The 23,264-nt window shown below is 35.6% G+C and overlaps 1 protein-coding gene and 1 long non-coding RNA gene across 5 annotated transcripts; one reads left to right on the top strand and one right to left on the bottom strand.

Moving 5' to 3' along the window:
• Positions 1-30: 30 nt before the first annotated feature.
• Positions 31-1,452, bottom strand: LOC125502437. The gene is made up of 3 exons (XR_007280200.1): positions 1,254-1,452; positions 292-1,172; positions 31-228 (listed from the first exon to the last, which is right to left on the bottom strand). It is a non-coding gene; the product is annotated as an uncharacterized LOC125502437 (long non-coding RNA).
• An 8-nt stretch (positions 1,453-1,460) lies between these two features.
• On the top strand, positions 1,461-17,407 carry LOC109545091 (alpha-N-acetylglucosaminidase). Of its 4 annotated transcripts, none has more exons than XM_048660515.1 (16): positions 1,461-1,704; positions 1,752-1,912; positions 2,219-2,394; positions 6,315-6,533; positions 6,582-6,743; positions 6,799-6,940; positions 8,041-8,186; positions 8,245-8,329; positions 8,546-8,695; positions 8,749-8,964; positions 11,846-11,932; positions 11,987-12,177; positions 12,231-12,351; positions 12,399-12,492; positions 14,172-14,342; positions 17,070-17,407. In XM_048660515.1, the coding sequence occupies exons 1-16, from the start codon at positions 1,578-1,580 to the stop codon at positions 17,207-17,209; spliced, it is 2,388 nt and encodes a 795-aa protein (XP_048516472.1). In that variant the 5' UTR covers positions 1,461-1,577; the 3' UTR covers positions 17,210-17,407. The 4 variants fall into 4 exon arrangements, with proteins under 4 accessions (XP_048516472.1, XP_048516474.1, XP_048516471.1 ...); XM_048660517.1 differs by having other exon boundaries at positions 1,465-1,704; positions 6,799-6,928; XM_048660514.1 differs by lacking the exon at positions 8,245-8,329 and adding an exon at positions 8,379-8,463 and having other exon boundaries at positions 1,466-1,704.
• Positions 17,408-23,264: the final 5,857 nt, after the last annotated feature.

Raw genomic sequence — 23,264 nt, 5'->3', positions numbered from 1 at the left:
CACAACTGCGGTGGACATTATCAAAGGCGATGAGGCAGTGGGCGAAGTGATCTCCCGTGCTTTCCGACTAAGACTGGTTCAACTACTGGATCCCCTGTCGTACTAATGCGGCCCAGCCGTGTGAGCTAATGCGTGAGGAGTGGGCGGGGCTTCAATTGTTTTGGAGCACACGCTGTTTGCCGCAAAACGGGTTTCCAATCTGGATTAAGGGACGTTACTTCTTCTTTCCTATTAAAATTATTGTCATGTTTAAAGATCTCAATGGCCTCTCTGGTTAGTCTCGGGTAATACCGTTGAGATTGGTGCAAAATGTCCACTTCGTCGAAACGTATGTGGTGGCCGTCTAGAAGTGCGTGCTCCGCTACTGTTGATTTTTCTGTTTGTCCTAATCTGCAACTTCGTTTATGCTCCGTGATCCTAGTGTTTACACTACGTTTTGTGGTGTCGATGGTCTGCCACAACTGCATATACGTGCTGATAAAGGATCCCGTTTGTCCTTGGCCGATCTCAAAGTCTGTTGGATTGTTCGGGTTGATTTAAAAACTGTTTTGACTTTGTGTTTCTCCAGTATCCTGCCAATCCTGTCCGTGACTCCATGTATGTATGGGAGGCAAGCCCAACCCTTACTTTTTCTCCACTGTTTCTTGGTCGAATTGCTCTATTGAACTCGTTCTTGCTGTAGCCATTCCAACAAATTGTCCTTTCTAGGTGTTTCAATTCTCTTTCTAACTCAGCTGGTTCGCAAATTCTTCTGACTCTTTCGGTGAGGGTTTTAATGACTCCTCTTTTTCGACTGGGATGATGGTTTGATCCACTGTGCAGGTACGGGTCGGTATGTGTCGGTTTTCTGTACACCGTGTGGGCCAGCTTTTCGTTGGTTTTTCTAGTTACCAAGACATCTAAAAATGGCAGTCGCCCATTCTTCTCCACTTCCATAGTGAACTGTATTTTTGGGTTTATTGAGTTGAGGTGCCTCAGGAAGTCTAAGTTCAACCAAACCATGCCCCAAACAACAAAAGTGTCATCAACATATCAAAACCAACGCTTAGGTTTCGTCGCGGCTGTGTCCAGAGCGTTCATTTAAAATTTCTCCATAAAGTAGTTAACTATCACCGGACGAAGGGGGCTCTCCATTGCTACTCCATCTGTCTGTTCATAGAATCCGTTTTCCACTGAAAATAGGTTGCGATTAAGCAGTGTTCGAAGAGTTTGGCGATGCCTGGTGGAAATTTTCTTTCAATAAGTTCCATTACCTCCTTAATTGGCAACAACGAAACAACATCAAAAATCACAAAAACTGACTAACTTGAACTAAAAGACGTGTTTTCGGATGTCTTCGCTCCTGCAAATAAACAACACTATGTACTCCCCTTTTGTAAAGCACGCCAATGATGTTAGCAATATGATTTAATGGTTTAATCAATGATTAATGAACCACTTCATGACTTCTAAGCGATGACGTCTATTGAATGATAAGAGCTTTAACGTCTGGAAAATCATATAGAAACTTCAATGCACCAAGTAGCCAATAAATATTTGTTATTGAATTGAAATGTATTCGATTAATTTATCATGTCATGTCATTCAACGTGAAGGCTTTTGAATCGGCTTCATTTGATCATTCAACACCAATAATGCCAAGACTAAATGTATTGTGTTTAGTGTTGCTATGTGCGGTGAATTTGAGTGTTGCTGAATTTTACAGTAAGTTACACTGTGTTGAGTAAACAAACACAGACCTGTTGGTGTAGAGTTTCAGAACACTTTGGGCCACCTGAAAGCTCAAACATCGTCCGATGTGCAACAAATTGCAGTGGAAAACTTAATCAAAAGGATCCTACCCGATAGAGGCGGCGAATTTACCGCAGTGGTAAACAGCAGTTTCAATTTAAACGGCAAAGAAGCTTTTAAGGTAAACGAAAAAATGCTTGGTGCCTCCGGAGGTTTACATTGAAGCAAGATGTGAATTCGAATAGAATTATTTTTCAAAAAATAGTCCATAGGGTTTCCTACGACGGACTACGACGGAAATTCTCAAACGTTTCACTTTGAATTTTAAGGGAATTTTACCATAGCAGTTAAAAAGGCACTAGGCCACACTTTTGATTCATATCGACCCCCAAATAACCAAAGCAGTCAAAAAGTGCACGACTGTTTCCTAAAGCCACCCTGCAAACATTTCAAAATCGAATGCGATGTTATTTAAACCTCATTGTAGATCAGTAAAGTAGAAGGAAAAATTGCAATAACCGGAACAACTGGGGTTACAGTAGCTACCGGCTTTAACTACTACCTGAAGTACTATTGCTCCGCCCATATTTCCTGGGAACTTTCCCAGCTGCAGCTGCCTAAAGAATTGCCAGAGGCTGACGTTTCCATTGCACTAAATGACCAGTACGTTTATAAACTGCTCAACAAAATAAACGTTACACGGCCAAATTTGCCCTAACGTTGGAACAAGATAAATTCTGACTGCAGTACTGCTAGTACAATTATTTTTCTACCCGTTCATGTTCTTACAAAAAATTAGTGCTTCAGGTAAAGTTTCTCCAGAGTGGCAAATGTAGCGATGCAAACTTTGTGAAAGTTTGGCATGCTTCCAATTGAGCAAAAATATATTTTTTGTATTTCAACATCAAAGGCATAAAGATAGACCTAATATCTCAAAACGATTTTTCGTTTTTTTCCCTATCTTTTTTATTTACGGGTTGATGTAAAAATCGACTTTTTGGTCTTGTAGTGATAACATTTTTCTTCTTGGACCGATTTTCAAAATCTGCCGTCGAAGCTAAAACGTCATGTAAGAAGATACAAGTATGATCGTCGACTCAAGACGAAAATTCAATCCACAGGATTGCATTAAAAGTGACCCAATCGGAAATTTGTTTGTTTTAATTTTTTATTTATTTATTTAGCTTTATTGAACGTCGGTGTAAAACACCAGGTTCATATAGCCATGCAGTAAAATTTATATTTTTGAAAATTTAACATTTTACATTGATGTATTTTAAGTAAGTGCGTTAAATTCTGCCGAATGAATAAAACAATACCATCTCCTTTGGCTAGAGGCCGGTTCTTGTACACGAGAAATCCTTGTACACGGGAATTGGATGAAATTCTTAGATGTAAGCCAGGATTCTACACAGATTTTCTATGTCAACACTTTGTAGGGCGATTTCGATATCAGTCAGATGCTGCTTGATGCTCCGGGCGTTCCAAAAGAGTAATCTGAGAAGTTTTGGTTGGGGTATCCATTGCATTGCTGATTTACGTTTGTTCTTTTCCGTCGATAGACAGAGAGGAATCACTTGTATCGCCACAAACTTGTTTATTAAGTTTCTTCTTTATTCTAGAAATACGATGCTTTAATATTGTTTGGATATGTTTGGATAGGCGTGAATGAGTGAGAGCATAATAAATAATTTTTCCAAGCATAGACCGAAAGATATTTCAAATTAAAAATCCATGACGTCAATTGTTCAAAAACATTCACGTTATGTAGCCATATGAGAAGTAACAAAAACGCGCAAAGTTTGATGATGAATTCATTTGAAGCAAAACGTCGCCGCTAGAAATGGAAATAATGGAAAAGTAGGTGCTATATAATGACCAAACAAATTATTCAAGCTGTAGCTAAAGTCTCAAATGTCCATTTTAAAACGTGTATTGAACAATTCTCGAAGATATCAATGGCCATTACAAACTTTCAATTTTGCAAGCAAATTCCTAAAGATCCTAATCATTTTTTTGAAAAATTAACTTAAAAGAGTGAAAGCAAATGAAGACGGTAAACGAGCAAATAAATCGCACAAAACATTATGCTCGGGGTGAAAATCAAACAAACCAAGTAAACCTGTAACAGTTAAATGAGTAGAATTCAAAAATTCGAAATGAAAAAATGCGAATTGCGAGGACTAAAATATGTCTAATATAAATTACCGTAAAAAATTAAAATAATCACAACTAGCTAAACAACAAAAACGATTTGAGCTGTTTCAAATTCTTATACGGAAAACTGACGAAATATAAAGATATTTAAACTGACAAAAAAATATACAAGACATTTATTCTCCTGCGACCAAGCAAAGCGACTGCCATGCAGACCACGCAGGAACACACAAGTCTAAAAAACATAAGAAAAACACATAACCCATCATTGAAATCAAGAAGAATTTGAAAGCTTCTATCCCCTTTTGCAAGAAATTGGAGATTTAAAAGACGAACAATTGTATTCATAAAATTCATATAAGAAGAAATTTAAAAAATGTGAGAAATATATTTTATGGAAATAAACTTTGAAGCAATCAGAATAAAACAACTTAACAAAATGTAATGTGAGTACAGGTTATTGAGGATATTGATAAGCGCAATATCACAGTTAAAAGAAAAACTATACAGAAATAGAAATAACAAAGAAAAAATATCAAATCCCAAACTGCCAAAAGAAAAACAAAAGCAGCCAAGAGAACTTGGAGACTAATTAATGCAAAAGGTTAGTCAAGAAAACGACGAATCTTAAAAAGTATTTACCAAAAATATATTGTATGCAACCAAAAAATGAATATTATACAGAACCAGGAAGAATAAAGCAATATGGAAAAAACATCATTAGCTTATCAAAAATAAGCTCAGAAGAGAAAAAGCAAGTTAGGAGAACAAACGAGCAAAGAAATAGCTTGAACCTAAAAAGCAGAAAAAATGCTCCAATGGTTAAAAACCTTCATTTTCGAACACAGAAGAACAAAGGAAGCTAAAAAAGAAAAGAACACAAAACTGCTAAATCAGTCAAGATGAGTTTAGAAACTAGAAGAAGAACCAAGGGATAGTGTTAGCGATATTGTGGTAACCTATGCTGAGAATGTTGGCGGCCATTTCATTTTTATCGATACGATCGACGACGAGCCACGACATGAATCCGATTGAGCATGTCTGGAATAGAATGAAGAAAAATTTGAGAGAATGGCAAGGACCAATGAACAGTGTGGATGATTTGGTAAATTCGGTACATGAAGAATGGGATGCTATTCCCCAAAGGTTTTTGCGTAACCTAGTGGAGGGAATGCCCAGAAGAGTTGCGGCTGTTATAAGAGCTCGAGGAGGCCCGACAAAATATTGAGTTCAAATTTAAATTACGTACCACTGTGAATAAAAGGTTTCCGTAATCATCCTCTCGCTCTTTTCTTATTCGACAGAACCATTGCGGCGATGGTTGCTTCGTTTAATTTATTACTAAGTAAATTTCTAAGCATCATGGTAAGTATGATTTAGCAATTCTGAAAGAAGAAGGTACCATACATGACGGCCTATCGATATCATAGCAAAGAAATGTTTGCAATGCAAAGATATCTCAGTTCAATTTGCAAAACTTTTGCGACTGGTGACAGAGTACCTACAGCAAGCCAGTTCGATCACTGATTTTTAGTACATGCAAATTCAGATTTGACTCACTTTCACCGCAACCCTCTATTTTGAATTTTGCAAACCATACTAGCATCATTTTCCTAACGCTTTAGCTTCAACATGAGCGCTAGGTTTTGAAAATCAGTCCAAGAGGAAAAATGTTATCACTGCAAAAAGTTGATTTTTACAAAATAAAAAAGATAGGATTTTCACGTTGCCTCGTTACGCGCATTTTCAGGTGAGCAAGGCGTTATTCTCTTTCGAGAACATGAAATTGTAATTTGGTTCCTCCGCCAGTCCATCTTAACTCATGTCAAGCGTAGATCATCCTAAACTGTTCAGAATTAACGGTTTATTTGAAAATAAATTTAACTTTAATTCAAAGTATACCATAATACCAAATTTCGGGGGCAATTCCGATTGGATCACATTTAATGCAATCCTGTGAATTGAATTTGTGTCTTGAGTCGACGATCGTGCCTGTATCTTCTTACATGACGTTTTAGCTTCAACGGCAGCTGCAGATTTTGAAAATCGGTCCAAGAGGAAAAATGTTATCACTGCAAAACCAAAAATTCGATTTTTTGACATCCCGTAAAAAAAATAATAGGAAAAAAATTTTGAGTTTTGAGATTTGAGGTTTTATGCCTTTTATGTTGAACTTTCTCAAATTTTGCATTGTTTGATTTGCCACCCTGTAGAAACTGTAACTGACTCACCAATTTTTTTGTAAAAACACGCACTGATAGAAAAATAATTGTACTACACAACACCTCAAACAGAAATCAAAATACTCGCAGAAGTCATAATTGATCGAGTTCCAAAATGAGTAAATTTGGCCGTGAAACGTTTATTTTGTTGATCAGTTAGGAAAAAAACAGAAAAGTCCCAATATTAACCTGCCTACTATCCAGGTTTCGCTACTACCAAAACGTGTGCACAACCAGCTACAGTTTCGTATGGTGGACTTGGGAGCAATGGGAGAAGCACATCGACTGGATGGCCCTCAACTCATTCAATTTCGTTCTGGCTTTTAATGGGCAAGAAGCGATTTGGGATCGGGTCTACAGAAAATTGAACCTGACCAATACTGAGATTGACGAACAGTTTTCAGGTCCAGCGTTCTTGTCATGGTAAGCTGCATAATTGATCCTAAACGACTTTTCCCACAGCAGTTGTAGGTTGCGAATGGGAAACTTACGAGGATGGGGTGGGCCTTTAAGTGAATCTTGGCATAATAAGTCACTGATTCTTCAGCATCAAATACTCGACCGAATGAGGGGTTTGGGAATCATTCCAATATTGCCTGCCTTCGCGGGGCAAGTTCCCAGAGCATTTAAAGTGTAAGTGGACTAGAAGTATTTAAAAAAAAAACAATAAACCCCAAAAGCAATTTAGGCTATATCCTGAAACCAATATGACCAAGATGTCCTTATGGAATAGCTTTCCGGACAAGTATTGCTGCCCATATTTCATCGACCCTAACGAGGAACTTTTCCAGACAATTGGCAAGCTGTTCATCGAAGAAGTAAGAGCAATTGTGCGTATTTATAGGCGCTCAAATTTATTTTAAATTACAATTACTTCATGGTTCTTTGGCTCGTCGAAGTATTGGAATATTTTGGGGAATATCACGCTTTCTGACCAAAGAATATATTCATCTCAGAACAATAACATATGAAAAACGAGGAAACAATTTTCCCATTCTTGAAGTGAACACCAGCAGTTCTGCAAGCTGGCGCTCCATCGTCGATTTCATACCCGTTAATCCTCGAAAAGTTCATACTAAACTTGAAATGACCCAATGGAAATTTATAATGAATTAAAAACTTTAAACCTGTAGTTAGCAGGAGGTATAGACTCCCGTATTGCTTTAAACACTTTCAGCGTCTGTAAGAAACTCAATATTTAGTCCGCGTTTCAAAAAACCTCATGTAATATCGATATTTTTGCCGCATTGACGCCGTAAGGCACCGAACCACAGAACCAACACAGTTATATAATAATTTGCTTGGTTGGCCAGCTATTTAATTGTTGAGTATTTTGCATAAAGTGCCAGTTTATGCAGCAATATTTCAAAGACAAGTTTCACGTTCCAACTGGTTTGGATTATAGCTGTAAACAAAACAGATTTCCAAGCCAAAGATATACAAATCCGATTCTGGGGGAGCACTATACTTTTTTATACTAAATTAAATGCTAGGCTATTGAGTCTGTTTGATTTTTGTTTTGTGTTTTATTCGATTTTTACGAAATTTTGAGCCTTTTGAGATTGATATATTGTCCAGGCTGACTAAATGGCAGACTCACATTCACGCCCACCGATAATTAATTAATTCTTCTTTGCTCGCATCACGAAGAGCGATGGAATACGTTTCTCGATTTTGACAAGATTTTTCCGATTAGTCTTCTGTTTGATTTTCCTGAATATGTTAACTTTAGAAGCTTGATATGTTGGCTAAAGTCTACTTTAGCCAGATTCAAGCCGTGCCAGGATTTTTGACCGCTTTACAATGCCCGCAGCGACGAAAAACTTAACTGTACTTTATGGTAGGATAAGATAAACATTTTAATTTTTTATTAACTCAAAATGTTTTTTCTACCTAACTATAATCTGAATAATCCTGTAAATTTCAATAGCAAATTGCTGAATATGGCACCGATCACGTATACAATTGCGACAGTTTCAACGAAATGGACCCTGGAAATGGTGATTTGACTTACTTATCCAACGTAGGAAAGAGCATTTACCAAGCCATGACTTCGGCAGATTCGGATGCAATTTGGTAAGTGGGAAATTTTGCTTTTTGGTATATTGGGGCCACTTCGATCGCTTCTGCTTAGGGTTATGCAGGGTTGGTTGTTCGTCCATTCATTTTTCTTCTGGACGACCGATAGAGCTAAAGCCTTGTTAACTTCTGTGCCTAAAGTAAGTCCGATTTAAGCATTGTTATTGATTAAGTCTCGTTTATGTACAGGGTGCTGCAAGGTTGGATGTTTTACAACGATCAGTTCTGGGCCGATACCGATAGGGCGAAAAGTTTTTTGACCAGTGTACCAACGGTAAATAATGCCAGTTTATGGTGCAGTATTTTGAGGGTTTCTCTGTTAAATGGCTTGTACTACAATAATTTCGTCATTGCAGGGAAAAATGATCGTTCTCGATCTGCAATCCGAACAGTTTCCCCAGTTCACTCGTCTGGAGCAGTACTTTGGACAACCGTATATCTGGTGCATGCTGCACAACTTTGGAGGCACTTTGGGAATGCATGGATCGGCTGATACCATAAACACCGTAACATAGCTGAGGATTATCAATTTTCCACGGTTTCAAGCAAACAATTTCAGGATGTGATCGCTACTAGAACAGCTTTAAACTCTACTATGATCGGAACCGGTCTTACCATGGAGGGTATTAATCAAAACTATGTGATTTACGATCTCATGAGCGAGCAGGCTTGGCGATCTGAACCAGCTGATTTGACTGAGTGGTTCAGAAACTATTCCAGACGACGGTATGGAAAACAAGACGAAAATGCCGAAAGAGCTTGGCATGGGTTTCAGGTAAGACGATAACTTATATACAGGGCGTCCCACCGGGAACCGCCGCGATCGATATCTAGCAAACTGTAATTACCAGAAATTCGAAAGTTGGGCAGTGTGCCTAGGTCATTGGGGGCACGCCGCCTAAAATATTTTCAAGATGGCCGCCTTCCGATTATACCGGAAGTGCGTATCAACTTGCTTATTTTAAATGGAATACCCTATATATTATTACATTTTTGAATTCTACTTCAAATTCTAACGGTATTTCATGCATAATATCCTATACCTAAGTCTAACCATTTTTGAGATATTTCAAATTTTATGTAAAAAATGACAGTTGCAGCCACTCGAATAATTTTTATTTTTCCTATCAGGGAATTTGTCATACTTAATTTGAGTCGCATTTATTGTTGAAAAGAACTTATTTTAATGAAATTTCGAAAACTTTTTGAAAACTATTAATGCAAAGTGTTAAAAAAATTTGTTTCAAAATACAGTTGATAAAACCGCCCAAAATAATTTTTTTCAAATAGAAATCCCGATTCTTGATAATGTTGTCATATTCAGTATTAAAAATAAGTGTAAGGATGTCTATTCCAAAAGAGTAAGGATGTCTATTCCAAAAGAGATAAGTTTTCGAAATATTGACAATTTAATGTTTTCATATGGCTATTTTGTAGCAGCTTCTTTTAAATCTTGCCACTCTTTGTTGCCATGACGAAAGTCGCCATTTTTAACGCAATAAAATGCCAAAGTAATGCTGACAGCTGTCAGCTACCTTTTCCAAATAATTAATAATCATGCCAGGGCGCTTCAATTATACAAACGAAGATTATTTAAACTTATTTATTATTTATGGAGCATGTGATCAAGTTATATCAAAAACCGTTTATGTATCATTAATTATTATTATATCAATCACTGGTATTAAGACGTATTAAAAATTCTTGAAATTTTCTATAACTTGTTTAACAGCACTGCATGAAGGCTTCTGTTTTTGTGGATATCGAATGGCAAATGTGTCACATGTTCTTGATACAGCTTTATCACATTCTTCATAAATCATAAGTAAGTTTAAATAATCTTCGTTTGTGTAATTGAAGCGCCCTAGCATGATTATTAATTATTTTCGAAAGGTATAATTGTATTAATAGTTTTCAAAATGTTTTCGAAATTCCATTAAAGTAAGACCTTTTCAACAATCAATGCGACTTAAATTAAGTATGACAAATTTCCTGATAGAAAAAATAAATAATTATTCGAGTGGCTGCAACTGTCATTTTTTTCAAAAACGGTTAGACTTGGCTACAAGATATTGTATATGAAATATATTTAGAAATTGAAGTATAATTCAAAAATGTAATAATATATAGGGTGTTCCATTTAAAATAAGCCAGTTGATACCTACTTCCGATATAACCCGAAGGAAGTGTGGCCATTTTGAAAATATTTTAGACCGCTTGCCCCCAATGACTTTCGCACACTGTTCAATTTTCAAATTTTCCTAATTACAGTTTGTCAGATATCGATCGCGGTGGTTCCCGGTGGGACACCCTGTATAAGTGTAATATTATTTATGCCAAACAATATTACGGTAATTATATGGCCATTTACGCCGACTAAACGATTAAAATAAGACGTAGTATCGTTTCTGCTATGATCAGCATGATTTAAGTATAAAAGTAGCCACGGCAGAAACGATAATTCAGTTAGACAGTCTGTGGTCAGGTCTGTTTAATCTCAGTTAAAGTTAAAGTTAAAGTTCATAGACAGCCTATGGTTAGGTCCGGTTCGGTCACACACAATTCAAATCCACATAATAAAGAATATTGTATTAATTTTGAAATAAAGTGTTTTTTTAAAACGTGAGTTTCAAATTAATCAATAAAATTCGGTCCATTTTACTGCTGTCCGGTGATGTTAAATTACCGTTACACACAGTTTTTTTTTTGTTAATCTAATATATTAATTTTACATTTTTAACTATCTACCGATATTATAGTTGCTGCGCCCAGAAACTGCTTTTGTATATAACCGTTTTACGATTAAAACTTTTGTGGGTTGCAAAAAGTTTGTTTTTTGGTATGTTCTAAGTAACGGGTCTTTTAACTACGTATAGTTGTTTTGGAAAACGTAAATTGTTTTGGTTGGTTTGGAAATGAACCATTCAACTTCAAGATTATGGACAGATTTTTTAAAACGCCTAATTCTTGCGGAAATTGCAGGACGCTCTCAGTTAAGAACTCTCTAATTTCCCTCAAGTTTCTGAAAAAACCCACTTAAAGACTCGTTTAAAAAGAACTTTATGGCGTTTTCAAATCACCTACTTTTGTTAAGAACGCCACGACAGCGCAAAAAAGCCATTGAACTCTGAAGATTCTTCTCTAAAATATCGCCAGTGGAGAAAAATTGCCATTTTGTCTTATGATTATTCATCAATCAATTCAGTTCAGAAATCTATAGATCGTTCAATAAGCAGTCAATTTTCCTACGAAATAATGAACAAAATTATAGAAACGCGACTATTGTGGTCTTGAAAGCACTGCTAAAAATCGGCTAAATTTTTCAGAAAACCCCAATTTATAATAATATTAGCTTTGATGTGATCTCATCGAAAGGAATTGTGAAAATCGGAACAGGAAACATTTAATTCCAGATATAATAACATAATCTTGTAGAGAATTAAAATTTGTTCTAATAAGGTGACAATATTATGAAACACCTCTTCGAATAAGGACAAAAAAATTAAAACTCGTTTGCCCAAATTTCGGTTGATTTTTTGAATATTTCAGGAAGTAATAAAATCAAATCGCGCATATTGTCTACTTGCATACGTCTCCGTATGTCTTTCGCCTTTACTCACTATCACTCTGCTTATGGATAAATTGCTCATTTACAGAACACCTTATATATCTTTAACGGTCTGTATCGAATGAGAGGTCAATTTGCTGTCTCCAAAACCCCCAGCCTGGATATATCCACGTGGGTAAATAATGCTGCTTCCGATGAAGAAAACCGAACTTCAAACACTTTCTTCCAGACTTGGTACGAATATTCCGATTTATTTGATGCATGGAAAGCTTTACTAATGGCATCCGATAACTTGAAGGACAGTCCTGGATATCTGCACGATGTAGTGGATGTAACCAGGCAGGTTTTGCAAAACAATGGTGATATCTACTACAATAAACTAGTAGAAGCTTTTACGGCAAAAAATATCAGCGAATTCCAGTGAGCGAAATTGACCTTTTGACGCTTAAATTCTTAAAGATTTTGGTTTGCAGGAAGTTTGCAACAATTTTTCGGGGTATCTTGCTGGACCTAGAAACGATTCTGGCAACGAACGAGGCCTTTTTGCTTGGAAAATGGTTGGAAGCAGCCAAAGGTTATGCGGGCGATATCAAGGTACGCGCTTCAGACGCTTTGGTGTAGTTGCAAGTTTGTGATTTCAGGAAGAGAAACTGTTTGAGTACAACGCAAGGAACCAGATTACTCTTTGGGGCCCATATGGAGAAATTATGAATTACGCCATTAAACAGTGGTCTGGTAAAGTGTCATTTTCTTGTGAATAAATTAGTTTTTATTCGAATGAATCTAAAAGTGCAATTTTTCGATCAGAAGCGATGATCAAAAAGAAGCACTTTTCTTTACTGTTCATTTGCTTCACTTTTACACACGGACTTTTCCGCACATGTGCGCATAAGTAAATCTGACAAATTGAATGTATCACTGTCATAAAATATTTTTATTTACAACCATATATGTAATGTTGTCATTACTAACGTCATTGAAAGTTGGAAAGTGTCATATTACCTACCTCTACTTCCCGCCCTCATTTTCCGCACTCACTTCCCGCACTCACTTCCCGCACTCGCTTCCCGCTCTCACTTCCCGCACTCATTTCCCGCATTCACTTCCCAAAAAATCTAACGATTTCTATGTTTTTTCTCAAATTTATGTAGTCTCGAATGATCTTCACCCGACATTTTCATTTTGACTAATTCGACAAGCTCCATATACACCTCTGTTCTCCTTAGAAAAGACGTAGAATTTTTTAAATCTAAAGCCCACATTTTGTCGTACCAGGAAGTCGGGCAATTTTCCACGTTTGGAAATATCAATTTTTTCTTTAATTTGTAGCACTGTTCTTATCATACTATACATGGCCCACAAAGTGGACGACTTTTCCTGTTTGGTTTGTTCGCCGAAAAGTATGGTAATAGTAACATTACATTTTCGGAGATGAAATTCTTCACATTTTTTGCTTCACACCACTTCTATATGTCTCAATGGCTTTTAGATAACGAAGATTACTTTTTGCTGGCACCAACCCATGTGCTTCAGCGTCAGCAGCCTGTCGTATTTCCGGCGGGGTACAAGCTAATACTAATTCGTCATCGGAGGACATTTTTTTTTGCAAACTTAAAATCGGATTAAATCTGACAATTATTTATATTGTGAGAGTGAGAGTTGTTGACCCCATAGTAACAGAAACAATACACTTACCTATTTTATTATTCTGACAAGAAAACCACCTGCTTATTTATGTGTCATTAAATGTAAAGTAGGTATGTCCAGAACTTTCAAAATTGAGTCTTATTCATTATGGTCTATATATAATATACTAAAAAGTATTTTCATTAAAAAGTAAACTACAGGCTATTTTAATGAATTACGTAGGTTTATAGAGAACTATTGATCATAATTTAAAGTTTACTTTCAACTTGTAAATTATAACTTTGTTACAAGTTCAGTCACAAAGTCGTTCAAATGGTCCATTTTTTGCGCTCGCCGATGTTGCCACAAGCAAAACACGATTTTTTTAAAGATCGAAAATTTTATGCAATATATGCATCTTATACAACACCATACCGTGAAAGCAGCACTTGGATTTTCAACACTCATTGTTTCACTTGTATATGCTTACAAAAGTACGCTTTTGAAAAATTACAAACGTCAGAACATGACAATTTCACAAATGGCATTGACATCAAATTTTAAATATGAAGTTGACGGCTTTTATTTTTGGCTATTTTTGTTTATTATAATTTATTATTCGTGTTATGTCCTTTATTCGAATAAAAAATATTGTTCGATACGAGGGCGAAAATCCGTTTTTCGATCTCCTGACGCAAACTCCGTCATCGTTCTACCGTTCACCGAAAACTACTATTCATTAGTTGTTATCGGATTTTGAAAAAATTGACAAAATATGGCTGTTACAGGTTTGGTACAGGATTTTCTCTACCCGAGATGGGACGAATTCATCTACGCGATGAACTTCAGCCTGGTCTACGATACTGAATTTCTCGAAAATACTGTAAAGGTGCTGATTTTTTTCCTTTATGAGGAACCTTTTGTGTACTCTCGCAAGGTGTACACCACTGAGCCTGCAGGTGAGATTCGTTAAAAGTACACTTTCGTGTCGCAATTTTCGCATCAAAAGGATATTCAGTTTTACCAGGTCATCCCCATAAAAACCGCACCCTTCTTTAGGTAGGTCGTAGTGTAAACACGCAGGCAAGCAGTAATTAATTCTAGCTAGGTTCTTTTTTTAATTAACTTTTTTAGGTCAGCTGGCTTTAACTAGCACTGCTCGAGAAGTAATGCATAGATTCTCGTCAGGCAGGGGTTTTCAATTTTTTTGCAATATCCTGTTTAATACAAAGATTTGCATGCAAATGGCACGACAAAACAGAGCACAAAATATTCAAGAAATTTGAAAAGTGTCGTGTGTAATGTGTAAAACGTAGAAATGAAAAAGTTTAGTGGAAAGCAACACTACAAAGTAAAAGCGACTCGACGCGCTGAATTAACTCAATTGAACACATAAAGTTGCACAGACGTAAATTTAAAAAGTAGAATTGTTCCTTATGAACTTTGCTGATTTGCTGAGTAAAAATTCGCTGAACTCGTGAATAGTTTGGAAATACAGTGTCAGTAGGCCTGGGTAACTCAATAATTTTTTAGCCCAACGCACCGGCGCAGTAACTCAGTTCCGTTGCTGGGAAAATGTTGATGACTTTTTTACTTGTTTTTAGATTTATTTTAAGGGCCATTTATCAATATTATTTTTAACATTTCTTCAAAATTTTAGGTTTAGCAAAGTTACTCTTTTCTCTAAATTCTCAATATTCCAAAAATTTACTTAAAAATACTGACAATCTTAAAGTACTTTTTGCGAAAAATTATGAAATACATTTTAAACACTCGCCTTTTTTGTCGCTTTGTAAAAAGTGTTGAAATCCCTTTCCAGCTTCGAATTTAGGACAAGAATCAAATAATTTTCTATCAAAAAACGAACGGAATCAACAAAAGTTTATAAAACATTATTTGGAAAATTCGTCACCTCTGTTCCTCTGAAGACTGTAGAGCTTGTTAAAAAATTTGGTTTTTTAGTTTTGACTGGTTTTTTTGCTTTACGTGCCACTCAAAAAGCTCCATTTTGTAGTTTCACTTAAAAATACTGACGACCTGGAGGTATTTTGCTCGAAAAATTACAAGATAAATCTATAGCTTTGTAGGAATTTTACAAAAACAGCGTTGAATTCGAGACAAAAACGAAAATAAATTTTTTTCCCGAAAGACTTTCAGATCATTAAGATTTTCTCAAAAACCGATCACAAGATTAAATTTTTTTAATCAAAAACGCAAAAAAACATAATTTTCTTTTCTTTTCGGTCTTTTCAGCCAAAAATAAAAATTAGAAAATTCGCCTCATTCTTCGGTTTGCAGGGAACTTTATAAAACTCTTTTCAGCTTTGAATTTGGCCCAAGAAACTAATAAATCTATTCAGTTTAATTAATTAAAATTATCTTGAAAAACCGGACAGACAGCAAAAGTTTCAAAAAAAATACTTGGAAAATTCGCCACTCTTATCGCTCTGAAGATTTTTCAAGTTGCTTTAATATTTCAGGTCATTCCTGTTTTAGCAAACTTTCTATTAAGCAATTCTTGCTATGCAAAAAACGTATTATTTCTAGTTTTACTTAAAATACTGACAATCTTCAGGTAATTTCTGTGAAAATTATAAAATACTTTTTATTGGAACACAGCTCCTGAACAGCGTTGTAATTTTTTTTTGGAACCTTATGCATCTTCGGATTTTGGACAAAACGCTAATAATTTTTCCTGGATTTTTTGCCAAAAATTATTCTTCGAACATGACAAGTAAAAGTTTATAATCAATTATTCGGAAAACTCGGAAAACTCGGAAATAACGGAAATAATTTGGTTTATTGAAATTCCTGTTTCTTCACTTTTACGTCAAGATTTCTAAGCAAAACTCGCTCTAAACAGAACAACGCGTTTTTTTCCTGACGTTTTTACTGTAAAATACTGGATAATGGAATTCTGAGTCTTTTATGCAAAAAAGTTAAAAGATGGATTTTACAAGGAAAGTCGTCGTCTTTACAGTTTGGTCTTCTTTATTGTCTTTTTCGGACATTTTTTAATCGAAAATCTTTTAAAATCGAAACAGTTATCTTGTTTTTGTTCGACAGAATTTAGGTTTCCTCAAAAAACGACCAGAGAAAGCAGAAGCATATAATCAATATTTGGAAAACGCGTCATTCTCATCTCAGTTAATAGTAGTTAGTAGTAAGACCAAATAGTGTCAAGCAATCGTATGCGCAATAGCAATATGTTGATGCCTTTTTTTATTATATGTCAAAATTCCGCCATCGGCCATGAGTTATATATAACTCATCTACTAATGAGTTAAAAATTATTAACTCAGAGAGCGGCAACATCTCAAAAACGCAACTAAACACAGTGTTGCCCAGGCCAATTAGTGTAAAGTATAATCTAAATCTGAAAAGATTTCTGTGTCTGAATAGGTGCTTAATAACGAGTATCTGCTCTGTAATTGTGTCCCCTAGTGTATAAAAGTATGTAAAATAGAAAAACGAAATAGTTGCAAATGAGCAGACTGCAAAAGAGCGTCACGACCAGAAAGTTTACTCACTTTCAACAGTGAAAAACCCTGCACTTTTGACTGAATCTTGCTGAATACAAAAGTGGTTTTAACAAAGCATTTGAAAAATAAAAGTACTGAGGATTTCCGGAATTTTCATAATGTTAATCGAGCGAGAAAAAATGTTCACAATAAACTGCATTTTAGGTGACTCTATTCAGATTGCAAAAATAATTGAGGGCAGAAGTTGGTACAGTAACAGCACAGATATACCTGACATGAAGATAATTCCTGTACACAATCCAGATCGTCCGGACATAGGTTACCCATTGATCTACGAACGTTGATGAATTATTTCATTAAAGACGCAAGAACAACAAACAACAAAAAAGAAATACTGTAACACCAGGAGCAATCATTAATAAATATGCTTGCACAATGGATGATTATGAGTTCAAATTACATAGTTTTCAGTTGCTTTATTCTAGTATAAAATTGTTAACTTTTAGCAGTGAATGAACAAAATAAATTTATAGATTGTAAAAGTACCTTGAAATTACCACCTTAAATATTTCCAAAATGTATTTTTTTGGTTCCCGAAATCCCAAAGCTGACTGAAGTCGATGTTTCCTTTCAGATCTGTTCATTTAGTATTTTTTTGCAGCCGGAATTCAATCGTTTTGAATCAGTTTTGAAAGTTTCGTAATATAAAAAGTAAAATCGAGCAACGAAAGAGCGTAATATAAATAACCGAGAAAGAAAGAAAAATTTACTGGACTCACAGCAGCGAACAGCTACGATAAAGTTAACTTGCAAAAAATCATAAAAATTTAATAAGATTCGCATTGAAAAATTATGAACGTTTTAAATGCTGGACAAATTGGAGCAATTACTTCAGGGTACTTATACAATAAACGTCTGATTATGATTAATGCAATATTGTGCCAGTTTATCTCTGCTGCTCGTTTTTATTGCAAACTCCAAAAACAACCTCTGCGACACCCAGATACTTGCGGTTTTTTCTTCAGTTACTCCGCAAAAAAGCCTCGAAAAAATGGCTTCTGGTTATGGATACCACAATAACAAAGTAAAAAGACCCATATGGACTTAAGCCGTCTCGAATTCGAGTTACCTGGTCCCGTTTTGTTCCGAAGAAGTGAAGGTCGACCTGATAGAGTCGGTTCTTTGGTTGGGTGAGACCATTACTAACCGTCGGTTGCTCCATGCATGTTTATGTGAAAACGACATTCGACACTTAGTTGTTTTGAACATTTTAAAATACGTAAAAAATCGGAATTTTAATACGTATTTAGCTACTACAAGTGAAGGAAAATGAGAAGCTTAATCAGAAAATCTTTAAAGTTGAAAATATCTGCTAGTATGTAAATGAGTTGTAGGTGATCGTATCCTTGAGTTCCTCCGAATTTTTAGGTTTTTCTTTTTTTACCCTAAAGAACACTTCGAATTAAGCACTTCCCTAGATGGTTCATAAATTAAGCCAAAAAACACTCAAAGTTTGAAGAAAATCACCATTTTTAGGCTAAATTATGAGCCGTGTTGCTAAACGGTGCAATATGTTTAAACTTAATGAAAATTGTTTCCTTGGATACCTAGCATGTAACAGGTTATCCAATTCGAGGTTAGGAAATTAAAACTTTGCTATTTGATATCTGTCAAAGGTAAACGTCATCCGAAGCGTTTTAGTTTCAGTTTAAGGTTTGCCATTTTGGAATATGGATCGTTTAACTGTCGCACAACGCGTAAAAATTATTAAATATTACTATAAAAATGGTGATTCTGCTGTATCAACGTTTAGGGCTTTACGAGCAGATTACGGTGGACATAATGGACCCACAGAGCAAACAATTTCGAACACAGTGCAAAAATTAGAAGAGACTGGATCGGTTACTGACACTGTTAGGTCTGTGCATCATCGCAACATTCGTTCAGCTGAAAGTATCGTTGTTGTTGCTCAAAGTGTGGACAAAGACCCGAATTCGTCGATTCCCGGACGTGCTCAGCATTTGGGCTTGTCTTACGGCTCATAGTGGCGATTTTTTTAATTGGATTTGAAACTCCATCTGTACACAGTCCAACTGACTCAGGAACTTAAGCCTCAGGACCATGGGCAACGCAGAACATACGCAAATTGGGTGATTGAACAACAAGCCGTTGATGATGATTTTTCGAACCGAATTTTCTTCAGCGATGATGCTCATTTTTCGCTCGGTGGTTACGTGAATAAACAGAACTCCTCAGGTGATCGCAGAAAGGTCTTTGCATCCAGAAAAAGTGACCATATGGTGTGGATTATGGTCCGATGGTGTTATTGGCCCGTATATTTTTGACAACGATCTAGGAAGAGCCATAACAGTAATTTCCGAGCGTTATGGACTCATTTTAACCGATTATTTTTGGAGAGAAATTGAAGATTATGATCTGGACTCAAAGACATGTGGTTCCAGCAGTCAGCAGCAGGACAACGAGTCACACAACATTGGCAGTTAGAGCCCTATTGCAAGAGAAATTTCCAGGACGTGTAATTTTGAGATTGAGTGATGTCAATTGGCCCGCAAGATCCTGTGACTTAACACCGTTAGATTTCTTTCTATGGGGCTATGCCAAAGATCATATTTACGCCAACAATCCTCAAACTCTTGAGCAACTGAAAGCCAATATCCGTGAAGTTATGACCGAGATCTTACCGGTAATGTGCCGAAAAGTCAATCAAAATTCCCTCAAAAGGATTGAGGCCTATAGGAGGTCCCGTGGGGGACATTTAAATGATATTGTTTTTCACGTATTATGGCAAGGTTTAATTTTTATATTGAATTAACATTTCCGTCTCCATCTAAATATTTTGTGTGTTTTTTTACTTTACTTTCCCAAGTATAAAATGGATAACCCTGTATATTCATTCAATTTGGAATTTGAATGGGGCGGTTTAGGTTATTTAGGTCTTTTTGGGCTATTAACTGTGACTTTTTGTATATATTTTCAAGTTTCATTTAATAAATCACTTCAACCATGCTAACTAACACAAACAAACTAACTCAAAATTAACCGAAAGGGAAAACGCACACAAATACGTGGCAACACCGGATTGTCTTTTCATTCCCGAAAGTTCAATAACCTCAATAACTTAACGACGTTAGAAAAGATGATCAAACTTTTGCGAAAACACAATTATTATGCATCTTGGCTACAATTTTGCATGTGGAGTTATAAATTGTTGATACCTAAAACGATTTAGCAGCAAATAGCACCGGACAATCTCCTTTAAAGCGAATTTGAAAAGTGTTTGACTGTTTTTGGGCTTAATTTATGGACCGTCCAGGAAAAAGAAAGAAAAAACTACAAATTCGGTGGTCTCAAAAGACACGATCACCTAAGTTGTAAATTTCCGTAAAAAAATGTTGCTAACAACTTGCATAAAATTTAAAAGAGTGGTTTAATTAGGACCGAAAAATTGCCAGTTCCATTTAGAATAAAACGTCAAATAACCGGTTATTTTTCCCTTCTTTGAAGAGTTTCCACAATGAATAGCTGGCGCATTCGTGCAACAAACGCGCTACCGCATCAAACTTTTGAGGACTTTGCTTTTACACACCAGTTGCCAAGTTGCCATTGGAAGATCGCCGGGAAAAGTGCCATTAAGAAAATTTGTGCCGCGAAAAACGACCGCATACGAAAAAATAGTTTTTTTATAAACGCAATCGACTTTTTTGTTGTTATTTTGAAAAAAAAACAACTTTTTGTTGTGCCTGATTTTGTTTTTTTGGATTAATTCTGTAAATTGTTTTATGGTAAGTTAATTTTTCAAATAATTTTATTGTAGATTAGTATTAAGTCATCTTAGTTGCCTGTTGAGACTAATAGGAATCTGGTTGCAAATGCTTCAAAAATCAGTTGAAAAACTTGGGAAAAACTGTCTATGTATATCAATGATGTCACAAGTCATAACTCGACAATTAACTACAGTTTGAAAAACTGAGGTATTTATGAATATTTTGTCTTTGAGTCAAAAAAAGTGTTCATTTCTTCGAAGAACTTGCGGTTTTCCTAGCAAACATCCCCAGTAAAATATATGAAATCAAATTTATATAGTTTTGCTTTCCACTTTTTCCGACAAAAATTGGTTTTCCGATTTATTTCTAAATTTATTAAAATACCATTTTGGGTTTCGCAAACTAACCCATTTTTCTCATGGTGCAATTTGAAAAATAAACGGTTGGAACAGTGTTGTATTATTGACGACTAATAGAAAAAAATATATTACGATTTGAAAAGTTGGTCAATTAAATGAAGAAAATAATTAATATTCAATTCAATGTGTCTTTTGTTTATAAGAGAAAAACTGCATATTCGTATTATTGATGTTCTAAAATACGTTTAGCAGTCATCCAGGTTTTTTAAATGTTTTTTTCCATTTATATTTTTGAATTGATTTCTTACTCAAACTCTGAAAAAAACAGTTAAATATTGTACTTCGAACTAAGTAGAGCTTTTTTTCATCGCAAAGTGATTAACATGCGATTTACAAGATTTCCTTAGGCCATTAACAACAATATGAACTTGAATAAGCAACCAAGTCTATTATTAAAGACCCGTTAGTTCGTATAGGTTTGGTGGCACCCATTCGTTCGTATCGAACGAAAACGATTTTTAGCTTGAATTTGGGTCGCAGAAAATTGCTTTTCTCAAACCATCCATACTTTTACAGTAATTTTATTACCCATTTCGAATTAACGGCTTTCAAATCGATAATTATATCGCTTGAAGCCGACATAATCGAATGAACCGACTTTGTAATACAGTGTGATTGCACTTACCAAATGTGTTCGCTACGAACTGTGATAAATAAAATGAAAAGTAACTAAGTAAGTAAATAAGTGGACAAATTTGCTAATCACAACACTAATAATTCATGTTACGATAGGGGAATGGTGGATAGCAAAATTCAATTTCCGCATAGGTTTCCTACGTCCCAAGCAGAACACTTTAGCAAGTTTTATATCTACGTGTTTAATTTAGCTCGATATGGAGCACCCAATGCTGAAAAACCTCATGAAATTGGTTAAGGGCAAAAAAAAATTTCGACTCACAAAAATTGGCCACAAAAAATGTGTTTGCATCTGTAAAGCGGCATTTAAAAGCAACTTCAAAGTGTTTGCCCACTTTGTTCGGTAACTGCACTATATTTGCAATAAAAAAATTATTAAATTGGCCCTGGAGATGACTAAACAATTCCAAGCAAAATCAATAAACAGAGAAACGTACTCTGGAGCTGGTTTGTTCAGGTTCATAAATAACCAACCCATTTGTATCAACTTGAGCGCTAAACACTGTCATAAACATTTAAGGTCATTCGAAGCCCATTAAAGGTAGTAAAAGAGCGGCGAGAATAAAAAGTTGAAACATCTTGAATGTCGGCCTGACACTAAAGTTTTATGTTATAGAATGCACGCATCAATCAACATCTGAAAATAAGCTGGATGGGGAAAAAAACTGTTTTCCCATTAGCTTAGTGGTAGTACATTGAATAACCACGCGTTCTGCAGAGGTTGATGGTGTAATGTCCGCGAATGATTGAAAATGTACACAATATTTGTTTATTCATGAGGATTTCATTGGCGTTGTCCTCTTTCCTACTTGCGAGCTGAACAAGGCTACAGTACAGCTGGAAGTTATATAAAAAGCTTTTCCTAATCACAACAATAATTCACAATTCAACAAGCAACTGAGCCAAGCTCGTTCTATTCAAACCCACGACCAGTTTTTGAATTATTTATTAATTTATTCAGTTCCTTATATGGAACGTAAAGCCTCGCCTCGCTGGGATCTAATTTCAATTGGTAATGTTTTTTGTGAACAAAAACGCAAAACTGCGACAAGTTTTTTTCCAATGATCATCATATATATACAAAACACCGGACTGGAACAGTGCGTTTTTATTAGGATCTGATAATTTGCTTCACTTTTAAAGTTTTGCTTAAATTTAAATGACGCCAACAATTTGCGCTTCTCGCTGTTCATGTGACCAATCATAATTTAGCCATTTTCCTGGAAACTTCAAAAAACAGTTATTGTGGAGATAATTGGCTTCAAGAAGGAAAAATGTTGATAACCAAGTTCTCCCGACACAAATTGCCTTCCCAATGGCCAAAAAACCGTAAAAGTTGTTAAAACCAGGAAGGATTTGTAGAGAAACGGCCTGCAAAAACCATTTGGGTTATGGCTATTAGAAAATTATACGACAAGAGCGATAAAATCGGTTTTGTGATGTTGCTGCCCGAATTTTTTGTGGCAAAAGTCCCGAATAAAATAACTGTCCATGAGCAGCTTTATACACTCAAAGAACTGAAGTGCTTTTAGGGACACGAATTTCTTACTTACACAGGG

Source organism: Dendroctonus ponderosae, unplaced genomic scaffold (genome assembly GCF_020466585.1).
Source record: "Dendroctonus ponderosae isolate FM_Combo_2020 unplaced genomic scaffold, Dpon_F_20191213v2 Dpon_F_20191213_1, whole genome shotgun sequence".
In the NCBI taxonomy this organism is placed as follows: domain Eukaryota; kingdom Metazoa; phylum Arthropoda; class Insecta; order Coleoptera; family Curculionidae; genus Dendroctonus; species Dendroctonus ponderosae.
The sequence above is the reverse complement of the archived record's forward strand: the minus strand, read 5'-3'. Positions and strand labels throughout refer to the sequence as shown.